General features: G+C 33.2%; 1 protein-coding gene across 1 annotated transcript; it reads left to right on the top strand.

Annotated features, from left to right (window-relative positions):
* Positions 1-767: 767 nt before the first annotated feature.
* On the top strand, positions 768-11703 carry LOC120165910 (peroxisome biogenesis protein 3-2-like). The gene is made up of 8 exons (XM_039175343.1): positions 768-1085; positions 1383-1544; positions 1631-1830; positions 1939-2069; positions 3621-3748; positions 5123-5350; positions 10906-11178; positions 11682-11703. The coding sequence occupies exons 1-7, from the start codon at positions 1057-1059 to the stop codon at positions 11156-11158; spliced, it is 1131 nt and encodes a 376-aa protein (XP_039031274.1). The 5' UTR covers positions 768-1056; the 3' UTR covers positions 11159-11178; positions 11682-11703.
* Positions 11704-12673: the final 970 nt, after the last annotated feature.

Raw genomic sequence — 12673 nt, 5'->3', positions numbered from 1 at the left:
CCTCAAAGTATAATCTTCATTTTAAATTAGTCTCTAAACTTTTAAATATTCCAATTTCATCCTAAAACTATGACTATCATTATAAATTATTCCTTAAACTTTTAAACATTTCAATTTCATCTCCAAACTATGATATTCATTCTAAATTGGCCCCAAACTTTTTAAATATTCCAATTTCATCCCAAACTATATGTATATACTAACCACATCCTTTGTTAATAAAATCGTTTGACCAAGTTATATTATTATATGTTTGAAAAAAAAGAAAAATATAGGTTAAATCATGGTTGAAACTAATTACCTATTTACATGAATTTGGGGATGAAATTGAAATATTCAAAAGTATGAGAACTAATTTAGAAAGAGGGTCATACTTTAAGGATGAAATTAGAATGTTCAAAAGTTTAAGGACTAATTTATAATGAGAGTCATAGTCTAGGGATGAAATTGGAATATTTAAAAATTTAAGGACCAATTTAAAATGAGGGTTATAGTTTGGAGACATATGATGCAATTAACTCATTGCATAATAATTTTAAAATTAACATAATAGTAAATTTAATTTTTAATAATTATATATTATATTAATTTAATTCTAAATTTTAAAAATATAAAAAATCAAGATGCAAGAGGCCTTAACCATTTTTTTTATTTCTTTCATTACTTATTTTGTTTTTATTAAAATGAAGAGAATTTCTGGAAAGTATTCCGCTACACCTCTAATTAGTTGGGAACCCCAAATTCCTTTATTTCATCACAAATCAAAATGATAAACGTTTTGGCCGAGCATCATAGACAAGATTCCTTCTCTCTTCTCTAATAAACCATCATCGTATTGGAATTAACCATAATTTTAATTTTTCTTGTGTTTTAAGGGGTGGGTATACCTATTCATGCCGTTTTCCGTTACCCGTCATCGAGAATATTTTTTATATTTCGTCTTTAGTCTTTGAAGATTGCCCTTGTTTATCTTATATCCATTGTAGGGTTTGTTTTCCTTTTTGGGTTCTTCCCCTTGCATATTTACTTATTCCAAATGGATTGTCGCTTCGATAGATGATAGCAGCAAATATGCTCTATTTAAGGTCGGTTTTAATGGCCCCCTTTAATTGTTTGTTTCATTAGAATTTTATCTATGGATTTTCTGATACGTAGCTTGTTTTGTTATTCAATTTGATGTTTTTTTTTGCTTTTGGGTCAGTTGCATCCGCTGATATTATGCTTAGTATGAGTTGATTGCTAATTTTCTGTTGTTTTCATTTAATTGCTTCTTCATACGTTGCTTTGCTTCTATTTTAATATTGGGTTTACGAGATATTTTTAACATTTCCTTATGAGGTTGAATTGCTTTGTAGTAAATTAGTACATTTTTGTGCATATAGGGATCTGTGGAGAAGGCATAGGAGGAAGGTTTTGGTTACAGCAGGTGTTGTAGGAAGTGGGTATTTGTTGTATAAGCTATATTATGCTCACAAACGTAGGCTTACTGATTTGGAAAGGGAACTTGCAAGAGAGAGGGAAAACGATGAATTCATCAAAGCCCAGTAAGACTGATCAAAACTGTTTTGATCCTAGTGGAACAAATCACCATTTTGGTTCTTATATTTTCTGGTTTTCGCAACGTGGACAGGATGCAAGCCCATTTTGAGAACATTCAACGAATTGCTGATACAACAACATTACCTCATGCAATACACTATTTAAGTTGTCGGATAGATGACGATTTGAACCTTTCACATCTTACAAATAGACTGATGAAAGGGAAGGATCAACCCAGCAGTTTGTCTTCTTCAGAGAAGCTTGTATTATGGGAGAGACTCAAAATTTTAAGTATGAGGCTGTTTCCTTAGTGTTTTGCTGCTCTGGATTTTATAAATTGCAAGGTCTTAAGCCATATCAAATCTTTCAAATTAATATCTGATTTGGTTTTTTTTCCAGGTTTTACAAGAATGGTGGTGTCTATATGGGCAGTAACAATTCTTAGCTTATATATTAGAGTACAAGTCAACATTCTAGGAAGGCATTTATATATTGATACTGTACATGGTCTTGGAAGCTCTCATTTACTTGTAAGAGCTCTACATATTTATCCATAATGCTTGAGAATATGTTCAATTCATCAATTGTTAACTGCAGATGATTTTTGAAACCATATCAACTGACAGATTTTACCTCTTCATATGGTGAAATTACTGAGAGTTCAATTAAGTCGTTCTCACTTTTAATGATAGTTGGCATATCCACCTGACTTCGAATTATTTGCCTCTATTGTTTGAGAAACAGATGATTTCTTTTGATGATTCTTTTTTGTCAATTTTTCAATAAGGTGGTTTACTAAGGTGATATGATACATGACTTGGGCTTCTGTTTTGTAAAATGTTTACATTCAAATTTGAGGGAGGGGTGTCATAGGGTTTGAACCCTAAATAGTGATGCCAACTTTGGAGATTGGACTTTGTAGCTTTTCAAGTCATTTTGTCCCTTGGCTGATAGCTTGTTGGCTGAAAATGTTAGTTGAAGCCAAACAGTTGTGGTATATGCAGTCATGTATTAACATCTTGCTTGTGTTAGTTTTGACTAAATCTCTTGACGTGGTGGTTAAAGATACAGGGATTTGGGGGGTGGGGGTGGGTGGGGGGGTTCAAGGGCTTTGGAAGGGCAGAAGTAAATTCAGGTTCTTCTTAAACCTAAATCATGACCATCACATATCGAAAGATTCTGATGGCTTTCCATGCCCTTCCTTCTAGGTGTTAAATCTTAAATTTTGGTATAATAAAAGAGGTTTTTTGGTCGACATTTAGAAAATCAGCTGCTTGCACAAAACCTATGATAATAGTTTTGATTTCATATATGTTACTACCTGGAGGCTTATTTGGACCTTCGTATTCCTCCTATAAAGTTTGATATCGGAGAAGTTTTGTTGTTGAAGGCTATATTACTTGACCTAAGCTATTATTGTTATTCACCTTGTATATTTGCTTCATATGCCTGAAAACACCAAACTGGACCATCAAGATTGAATGATACAACTATCAACTAAGAAAATGAAATCAAAAAGGATGAGGATGCTGCATTTATATATTTCTAGTTAGTCAATAACCTCATACAGGAAGTTTTTAGTAAGAATCCAGTACTTTTAGTCATTCTTTACTAAATCTAGTTTGAATGGTTATTTGGCTGATAAACTGTGAAATAAATTTTTGTTTAATCCTGGATCTAAGCATATTGGAAGTGTTTGTTAAAAGATCAAGATAGTAATGAGACTTCAATTCATACTAGCTGTCAAGTCTTCTAGGCACAATGCCATCCATATAAATAAATAGTACTTGTATGAGTTAACGGAGATTGTTGTAGATTAAACCATTCATGCTTGCAATCAATTTGAACCTCTTAGCTTCATCACTTCTTTTCCCCCCCTTTTGATATGTGATTCTGAGTGTTCTTTACTTTTGTATTGTTTAAACCATCATCTTATCGATAGGTAATATCACTGAATAATTTCATTGTCGATTACCGTCATTACACCTGGTATCTTTGGTCCCATAAATCTTAGTTATGATCTTTCAGGCGCCTTTGTTTTTCTTATTCTCTGAATATGGTCTTTGTGCCTTTTCGTGCAGGAGGAGGCTGACCTCATTGACAGAGATGACCAGCAAAAATTTCTGGCAAGTGCCGACTTTCTTGCTAATCATGGCTTGCCAAAATTAATTTCCGGTATACAGACAGCAGCAACAGAAGTTTTGAAAGCGTAAGTGGTTCTTCAATAGTTCAATTCCTTAACTTTTCTTTTTGGTTTATTATTCTTTGAATCATCATTATCATAAGTAATAAGCTAGAGCAGGATTAGTCATGTAAATATTTTACTAAAGAACATAGCCATAAATGAGTGAAGCATAGGAAAATTATTTATATAGCCAACCCAAATTGGTTTTTGTCTTAGGGCTTGATTGCGGTTAGCATTTCCAATCATCCATTGTTAGATAAGATATGATCTGTCAATTTGATCTTCCAGTTTATGGAGTAATCCATTGACATTCCTTTTCCTAATTAATAAGGAATACACTGTACTGCATAATCTATACTATATAAAAGTACGAATGTAGAAAATCTGTTGAATTGACAAAAATGGATATGATTGTTCATTATATTTCTACATTGCCTTTTAAAATTTCATCGTTAAAGTATCAGTAAGATTTTGTAAATTGTTATTTTAAGGTTTTTTTTTTCATTTAAATCATTGTTTATTATTGTTGTAAATTGCCATTTTAAGATTTTATCATTTAAATACTAACAAGATTTATCCTATTCATAAAAAAGAAATCAAGTATAATTAAATAAATTTATTTTATAAATAAAATTGAGTTAACGTGTATCTGGAAATGTTTCTTCAATGTTTTTAATTTTCTATTAATGTAAAATATATTGCACTTTATGTAGTTGTGATATATTATAAATAAGGAAATTGTGATATATTATAAATACAGAACTAACTTTTTTAAGTTAGAATTCATTTTTTTTAATTTCATTTTTATAATATTCAATTATATATATAACTATTATTTGAAAGTAATCAACTTTATATTGTAACTTTAAATGGTAATATTTGTTCATTTTTTGGACAAATTTTAAATATTTGTACAAAATAAAACTATTTATTATTTATATAATTATTATTTAAAATAAATAGAACAAGTATTTAAATGTAGGGCATGTAACAGTAAAACTTCTGAGGTATAAAGCTCTTTGAAGGACTGAAAAAATAATGATGATGGCTAGTGTGACATGCCTGATGCTTCTATTCCCAAAAGTAAATGACCAAACCAAATGTCCTTGAAAGCGGATTTCCGGTATTGTACAACACTTGCCATACTATGTGGCCTTCTTTGAGTTTACTTTATTACCCTTTTAACTAAGCGTAATTAGATATGGCATTCCCTGCTTACATACAAGCCCTATATGCTTTCACTTAGGATTCAGAAGATAGTACCACTATGAAACTTCTTGTTTTCCCCTGAAATCGATAAAATCGAATGCTTCACTAATGTTATCTTTGATTGTCAAGGACATTGGGTGAACATTAAAGTCCCCTCAAATGGTTTGGAATTTTGTTACTTTTTTGCAGAAAGCAGTTGAGAGACTTCTTCAATACCGCAATTCTTCATCAAACTATCATGCAGATACTTGACATGTTCCTTAGCACGGGAAGTCCTCATCACTGGGTGGACTGCTTGATGCCCGAGGACCCAAGATTGCACAAGCTTGCCAAAACATCCAGCAGTGATAAAACAAATCCTCCTGAATTAACACAATTTGATCAACTTATGGTTGAGACACGAGAAGTAATTTCAAGGTATCATTAGTACATTGGCCCAGGAAATATTGTTTTATTGTGCTTTTTGTTTAGCAATTTACGAGTCTTAGAAGTGAACAAGGGGTGGTGTGGTCAATTGCATAACTCCATTCCGTCTCAAAAAAGGCTTTAACACCAACCATTCTTATTTAATAGTTATATTGTAAAGCATTGCTTGGGGAAAGAAAGAACATAAATAAAAAAAAAGTTAAAAACAGAATAAAAATTGATGTTGCTCAAGTCTTAGATAACTGCCGTTATTTTTTTTCCTATTTTTATTTTTTAAAATTTTTTTATGGGAAAAAGAAGGGGGATATACAGCAATTTAGGGGTTCTTTTGGAGAGAGTTCAGGGCCTTGTTGGGGGAGGGGGCGCCACCAGAAATATTAGTGTAGAATCTGATGAAAACATATTTGTCATGTCAGTATTTCACACCAAATAAAACTTTACAAAGTGAATCTTTTTAAAAGACTTCAGCTCCGAGAGTTTCACTCCTTTCGGGAGTCCTATAGCTATATAGCACTTAACTTTTAAACTAGGGATAAGAATAATCTAAACTAATTATATTTATCTACAGGAAATAACAAACTCTAACTGCCTTATTCACAACTCACACTCCCCCTCAAACTGGTGAATATAACATTGTATAGTCTCAGCTTTAATGTAAATTCATCAAAACTTGCTTTTGGCAGTGCTTTACCAAGTACATCAGCTAACTGTTCCGTGGTAGAAACATAGGACAGATCTGCCATTCCACTATTAACCTTCTCTGAGATGAAATGTCTATCAATTTCTACATGTTTAGTTCGATCATGATGAACTGGATTCCTAGCAATCATGGTTGCAGATTAATTATTACTGAAAATTTAAAATTTACCATCTTGATTCAGTCCCAACTCCTTAAGTAATCTTAGCAGCCACATTCCCTCACATATTCCAAGTGTTAAAGCTCTATATTCAGCTTCAGCACTGCTCCTAGAAACAACAGATTGTTTCTTGCTTCGCCAGGTTACCAAGTTTCCCCATACAAATGTACAATAACCTCTAGTTGACCTTCTTTCAGTTAGCTCCCCAGCCCAGCTTGCATCTGCGAAGACCTTTACTATTCTATCTTCAGACTTTCTGAAAATTAAACCATGACCCAGGGTTAATTTTAAATACCTTAGTATTCTATAAATGGGCGGAGCCAATGCCTATTGAGGGGTGTCAATTGACACCCCAAAAATTTCCAATTTTTATTTTATTATATATATATATATATAAATTTAATATATATAATATAAATTAAAAAATGACATCCCTTTCAAAAAAGTTTTGACACCCTTTAAAATGACACCTTATGTTAGTTTAGTTATATTTACATTAATTTATTGAATCTTAGTGTTATGCATTAATTTATATGATTTTTTTATATACCGTAATTTAAAATTATAACACCGCAATTTGAAATTTCTAGCTCCGCCCCTGTTCTATGGGCAGCAGTAAGATGCTCTTCTCTAGGATCTGATATATGTTGGCTAATAACATTAACAGGAGAAGTTATATATGGAGTTAACGATATGAATATTAGTTTTCCAACCAACCTTTTATACTGCTCCTTGTCCATTGTAGGTCCCATTTCTTCTTCAAATTCAAACTTGTGTCCATTGGAGTTTCTGCAGGCTTTGCAACCCAACATCTTGGTCTCGAACAGAAGATCTAGAACATATTTCCTTTGGTTAATAACAATTTCCGTACTCGATCTTGCTACCTCCATACTGAGGAAATATCTCAAATTTCCCAAGTCTTTTATCTCAAACTCACTGTTTAGTAGTCCTTTTAACCTTTCAATTTCACTAACATCGTCACCAGTAATCACAATGTCATCCACATACACAATTAAAATAATCCTTTTTTTTGGTTGCCATCATGGTACCCTAGGCTTCGCCTTGACTAATCCTGACCATCCAAAGTCGCACACTTGGCTGTGGTTGGTAAGTCTCCCAGTGGGGATTTTCTGCATACACATGGAACCGAACTCGAGACTTGCTTAAGCGATATCAAGCTGTTTACCACTTGAACCAACCCCGTTGGTAAAATAATCCTTTTATGATTAGGTGCTATTTTAATAAAAAGTGTGTGAACAGTCTAGCATTGCTTGTAACTATCTCTCATAATTACCTTAGTGAACTGTTCAAGCCAGGCCCTTGGAGATTGCTTTAGGCCATAGAGAGCCTTTTTCAGTTTGCACACCTTTGGACCTTTGAAGTTGTCTTTAAACTTGGAGGAATCTTCATGTAAACCTCTTACTCTAAACACCCATTTAAGAAAGCATTTTTTATGTCTAGTTGATGAAGTATCCATTCTTTATTAACTGCCAAACTGAGTAGAACTCTCATAGTTTTAAGTTTGGCTACTGGTGCAAATTTCTCCTTGTAGTATATCTCATAGGTTTTTGTGAAACCTTTAGCCACAAGCCTAGCTGTGTACTAGTCAACGCTGCCATTCGAGTTATATTTAACAGCAAGCGCCCATTTGTAGCCTACTGGCTTCTTCCCTTATGGTAAATATGTCTTGACCCACGTGTGATTCCTCCCTAGAGCTCCAATTTCGTCTTCAACAGCTTTCTTCCATCTAGGATATTGTAGAGCCTCTTCTATGGTTGCTGGAATTTTCACCTTATCTAAGTTTTAAAAGTTTTAAAAGAAGACATCAATTTTCCATAAGCAACAAATCTTTGGATAAGATATTTTGTACATTGTCTCACACTTTTCCTCTTAGCAATAGGTAACTCATCACAATTTAGATCAGATATAGGAGCTCCATTACCTTCCACATTTTCTGAAGCAATTGGACCTAGTATTAACTCTCCACAAATGTTAAGACTGTAAAATGGACTATGGGACAGATTTTGGCCTTCGTTTATAGGCACTTAGTGTCTTGGTGGATGTTTAGTATTTTGAGGAGCTGTTGAAGGATGTTGAAGGAGGTAAAGGGCTTGTGGGAGATATTGCAGTAGGAGTATTTATAGGAATGACTAATGAGACTTGTATGAGTGTCTGGTGTAGGTGTTGGCAAAGGTTTTGAACGGTCTGAAGGTAAGAAATAAGGACATGACCAGAAAAGAGGTTGATCATTCTCAAAGGATTGGGAAGGCTGAAATGCATCTGATGTTTCTCCCTGGATTGCAGCCTCCTTGTAAAAAGGAACTGGTTCAGGAAAGGTCACATCCATAGAAATGTAGGTTTTGTGAGTAAAAGGAGAGTGGCACTTGTAGCCATTCTTTAGAGAAGAATATCATAAAAAGTTACATTTAAGAGACCGGAGATCTAATTTAGACCGACTGGGACTATTGGAAGATTGGAAGACATAGGTTTAAAAGTGAAATACTGATCTAAAAAGACAGACCGTGGGGGTTTGAAAGTTCAAAACCTTACTAGGCATTCTATTAATCAAGTAGGTAGCTTTCAAAAGAGCCTCACCCCAGAAATATTTAGGAACATGAGAAGTAAACAACAAACCCCTAGTGACTTCTAACAAATGCATATTCTCTCTCTCTGCAACTCTATTTTGTTAAGGTGTATCAACAAAAGAACTAATTTGAACTATGCCTTTCTCTCAGAAAAAATACCCAAAGTCATAGCAAAGTACTCTCCCTATTATCAGATTAAAGTATTTGAATCTGACTCCTAAATTGGGTTTCTTTCATAGTGTAAAATCTTTTGAAAATATGGGCAATTTCAGACTTCTCTTTCATTAAATATGTCCAAGTGGTTCCACTATGATATCGATAAATGTTATGAACCACTAAAGCCATTAATATTCTTGACCTTAGAAGGGCCCCAAATGTCGGTGTATTTAGAGTAAAAGGTGTAGAAGGTTTATATGTAGAGGGCTGCATCATTTGGAGTTTCCCAATCATTGGCATCATACAAGTCGATTTGTTGCGAGTACTGAGTCATGGTGCTATAATAGAGAGTAACACTCATGGCTTCTTGTTTAAGATTCGATGCCTTTCTCTCAGTCCCAAATAATTCAAATATATTATCCGAACTAGAATAGGTCTCTTTAATAGCACACCAAATTTCATGTGCTGCTGCATAAAGAAAAAACTTTTCTTCAATTGCGAGTACCATTGAATTTATCAACCATGACATCACCTTTCCATTTTCTCAAAAACTTTTTTCCGATTGCGATTACCATTGAGTTTATCAACCATGACATCACCATTCCATTTTCTCGCACCCATTTTTCATATTTTGGAGCTATGCTGGCAGGTTGATGAATCTCCCTCAAGATGTAACCCGTCTTTCCTCTATCAGTAATAAAAAGTTTCACCGATTAAGACCATTGAAGATAATTGTGTCCCAACAGTTTATGGCATGTAACTGTCGAATTTAATGACTCAGAAATATCATCAGATCTAGAATTAGGTTCTATGATAGAGTTGATGTTAGAAAAAGATGAATTGGTCATCGTGCTAGGTTTAGAATTTGAAACATAATCTGATACCATGTAGAATCTGATGAAAACATATTTGTTTTCTCAGTATTTCTCACCAAATAAAACTTTAGAAAGGTAGTCTTTTTTAAAAGACTTCAGCATGGAGAGTTTCACTCCCGTAAGGAGTCCTATATTTATACAACACTTAACTTTTAAATTAGGGATAAGAATAATCTAAACTAATCAGATTTATCTACAGGAATAACAAATTCTAACTACCTTATCTTATTTACCGCTCAGAAGTAGGGCTTGGTAAACCTAAGGCTTCATGTTAGGGGTTTATCGGGAATGAGTGACTAATCACTCGAGACATATCGTTCTTAAAAATAATAAAAAAATATTTAAAGAATTGTTTTCCTCATTAAGAAAAGCCACTTGGAGTAAGGAGTAGAAAGTGAGGGAGAAGAGATTAGAGTTCCCCCTTGTTTAGATTCCTTAAAAAAGGAAATGCAAAAGATGAGGAGATGGGAACAATTGCTTATCATGCTTTTGTATAGTAACTTGTCCTGTATAGTTATTATGCTTTCCAAATCCTCTCGGTTGGGATTTGGGAAGGTTTTATGAGTCATGAGGGAGGGGGGAGTGTTATGAAAAGGGGAAAAAAGGCTTTAGTTTCCTTATTGGTGAGATGAAAAGTTAATTAGCCAATAAAACACAGGTTTTTAATGACCAAGGGGAGATGAAACTAGCCCAAGCATGTCAAGTCTTGTTGTCTGGATTATCTAGAATATACTATTTTCATAATTATCACATCATATTTGAGTCAGAAAGGCTTTTGATCTTGGAATAATGCTGTGAATGAGACTACCTGCCGCAATGCATGTAGTTTGTAGCAGTTGATAATTTTGATGACTATTATATCATCCCATTTTTCTTTTATTTGGAAGTCATTATAGTGGAGCCTGATAACTTTCCCCTTCTTGCCTGTAGTATGTTGAATAGTTTTCATATAGACTTCAAAAAGCAAAACATAATTATAAATGTTATTTGTGAACTATGTGCTGCAAATCTTAATCTCGTGCAGATAACTGTATGTGGTGTCAAAGTTTGAAATTTGTTATTTTGCATTGCAGTGCCGAATTCAGTAATGTTGTTGAACTATCATTAAAAGCAGTGGCGAAAGCCCTGGTGGAGAAGGGCTTTCGATCTGGAGGAGGCAGTCTAACAAATGGGATGCCTCTAGCTAGACTTTTGCCACGACTTGCACAGATATGTCCGACTTTGGTCGAGGAACCAAGCAAAAACCAGTTTATCCAAATCATACCAAGTGTTCCAGAAGTCGGGCTCTTCTTCACTCTCCTGTATTCCAGTATGTCAGCCTCATAGAGACCATGTTTGTACTCTTAATTCACATGTAATTTACAAAGGGCAGCTGCACCAATGCAAAGATTCTCACAATGGAGATAGGTTTGAGGTTCAAAATCAAGTTGCTGAGGATTATTCCATTAGTTTGTATATTTTTTTGGGTATAATGTTGGTAATCTAGCGATTTGATTGAAATGGTGTTAAATAAAGCCTGAGATTGAAGGGCAGGGGCATGGCATTTATCGTTTGTTATCTGCTTTGAAATTATAGGCGACTCATGGAATCCAAATCGTCCAAGGTTAACTTGGTACCACTACCATGTTCCTTTGAGGTTCAGAATACAACTTAGGATGTTTGGACATCACAGTGCAGTTGTATGAAAATATACTAACTATTCTATTAATTATACTTGAATAAATCATTTTCTAAATATGTTCAATCGGTAAAGTATAATTATATCTTAATTTTGTTGGGTAAAGTGCTCATTTAGTACTGAAATTACCACTTTTATTTCGTTTTAGTACCTAATTTTTTTCCTTTTCAAAATCATACTTGACATTTATTTTTTGTTTCATTTTTGTATCCCGCCGCAAAAAATTTAGGTACTAAAAAGGAGTAAAAAGTAAACGGTGAGGTATAAAAATGAAACAAAAAGTTAACGACGAGTACTGCAATGAAATAAATAGTAAACGTTATATATGCTTTTAAAAAAAATTTGAAAGTTTAGATTGTAAAATGAAATAAAAGTGATAATTTAGATACTAAACATGTAGTTTATTCTAACTTTTTTATGTTTTATTTGGCGGTATAAATTTAAAATAATAGAACACATCAAGTAGTTAAAGGGGTGTAACTTATTAATAATTCACACATTTTAGCTTGAACTTGAGTTCTCTAATGAGAATAATCTCCTTTAATCAATAAGGTCATTCAATATGTTCTAAAATTAATTTGATATAATATTTAAACGTTGATTGTTAAATTTTTAAAATTAGGATCAACTTATAGTAGTGTGTAAAAGTTAACGTCTAAATTTATTATTATGCTAATATTTTTGTATGTCACATCATTGTATAATATTTGATAACTTGGGGGATTAAATTGTAACTTTTTTATATTTAAGTGAATTAAATAAAATGTACCTTATAATGGAGGTACTATTTGTATAATTTATTCTTTGATAAATTAGAGTTCAAGATCCAAAAGTTATGCGTATAGTTAAGTTTCACAGAGAATTATACATATAACTTATGCATAGTTCAGAAATATCCCTTCTCATCCCTCGCCATAGCTTATCTTCACCGATATATATATATATATATATATATATATATATATATATTGCTTTTTGTCTGAGTATTTTTATTACCAAATTTGATGTTTGATTAGACTCTATACCTCAAAAAAATCGTGGTATATTTGGTTTCCAACGCTCTCTCATCTCCGATCATTTCCAATCGATTCTGCTGTGTTCCTCTCTCTTCATCCAGAGCTGAGGAATCCAAGAAGTTTCTCGCACATTGTTTTTGTGTTTGA

This window comes from Hibiscus syriacus, unplaced genomic scaffold (genome assembly GCF_006381635.1).
Source record: "Hibiscus syriacus cultivar Baekdansim isolate YM2019G1 unplaced genomic scaffold, ASM638163v2 tig00111621_pilon, whole genome shotgun sequence".
Taxonomy (NCBI): domain Eukaryota; kingdom Viridiplantae; phylum Streptophyta; class Magnoliopsida; order Malvales; family Malvaceae; genus Hibiscus; species Hibiscus syriacus.
The sequence above is the reverse complement of the archived record's forward strand: the minus strand, read 5'-3'. Positions and strand labels throughout refer to the sequence as shown.

What these genes read in the sequence shown, in the direction of transcription:
- LOC120165910 (XM_039175343.1), top strand. Translation starts at nt 1,057, where the DNA reads ATGATAGCAGCAAATATGCTCTATTTAAG. An exon ending in GCAAATATGCTCTATTTAAG is followed by an intron (nt 1,086 to 1,382) that starts GTCGGTTTTAAT and finishes TTGTGCATATAG; the next exon opens with GGATCTGTGGAGAAGGCATA. An exon ending in GCAACAGAAGTTTTGAAAGC is followed by an intron (nt 3,749 to 5,122) that starts GTAAGTGGTTCT and finishes ACTTTTTTGCAG; the next exon opens with AAAGCAGTTGAGAGACTTCT.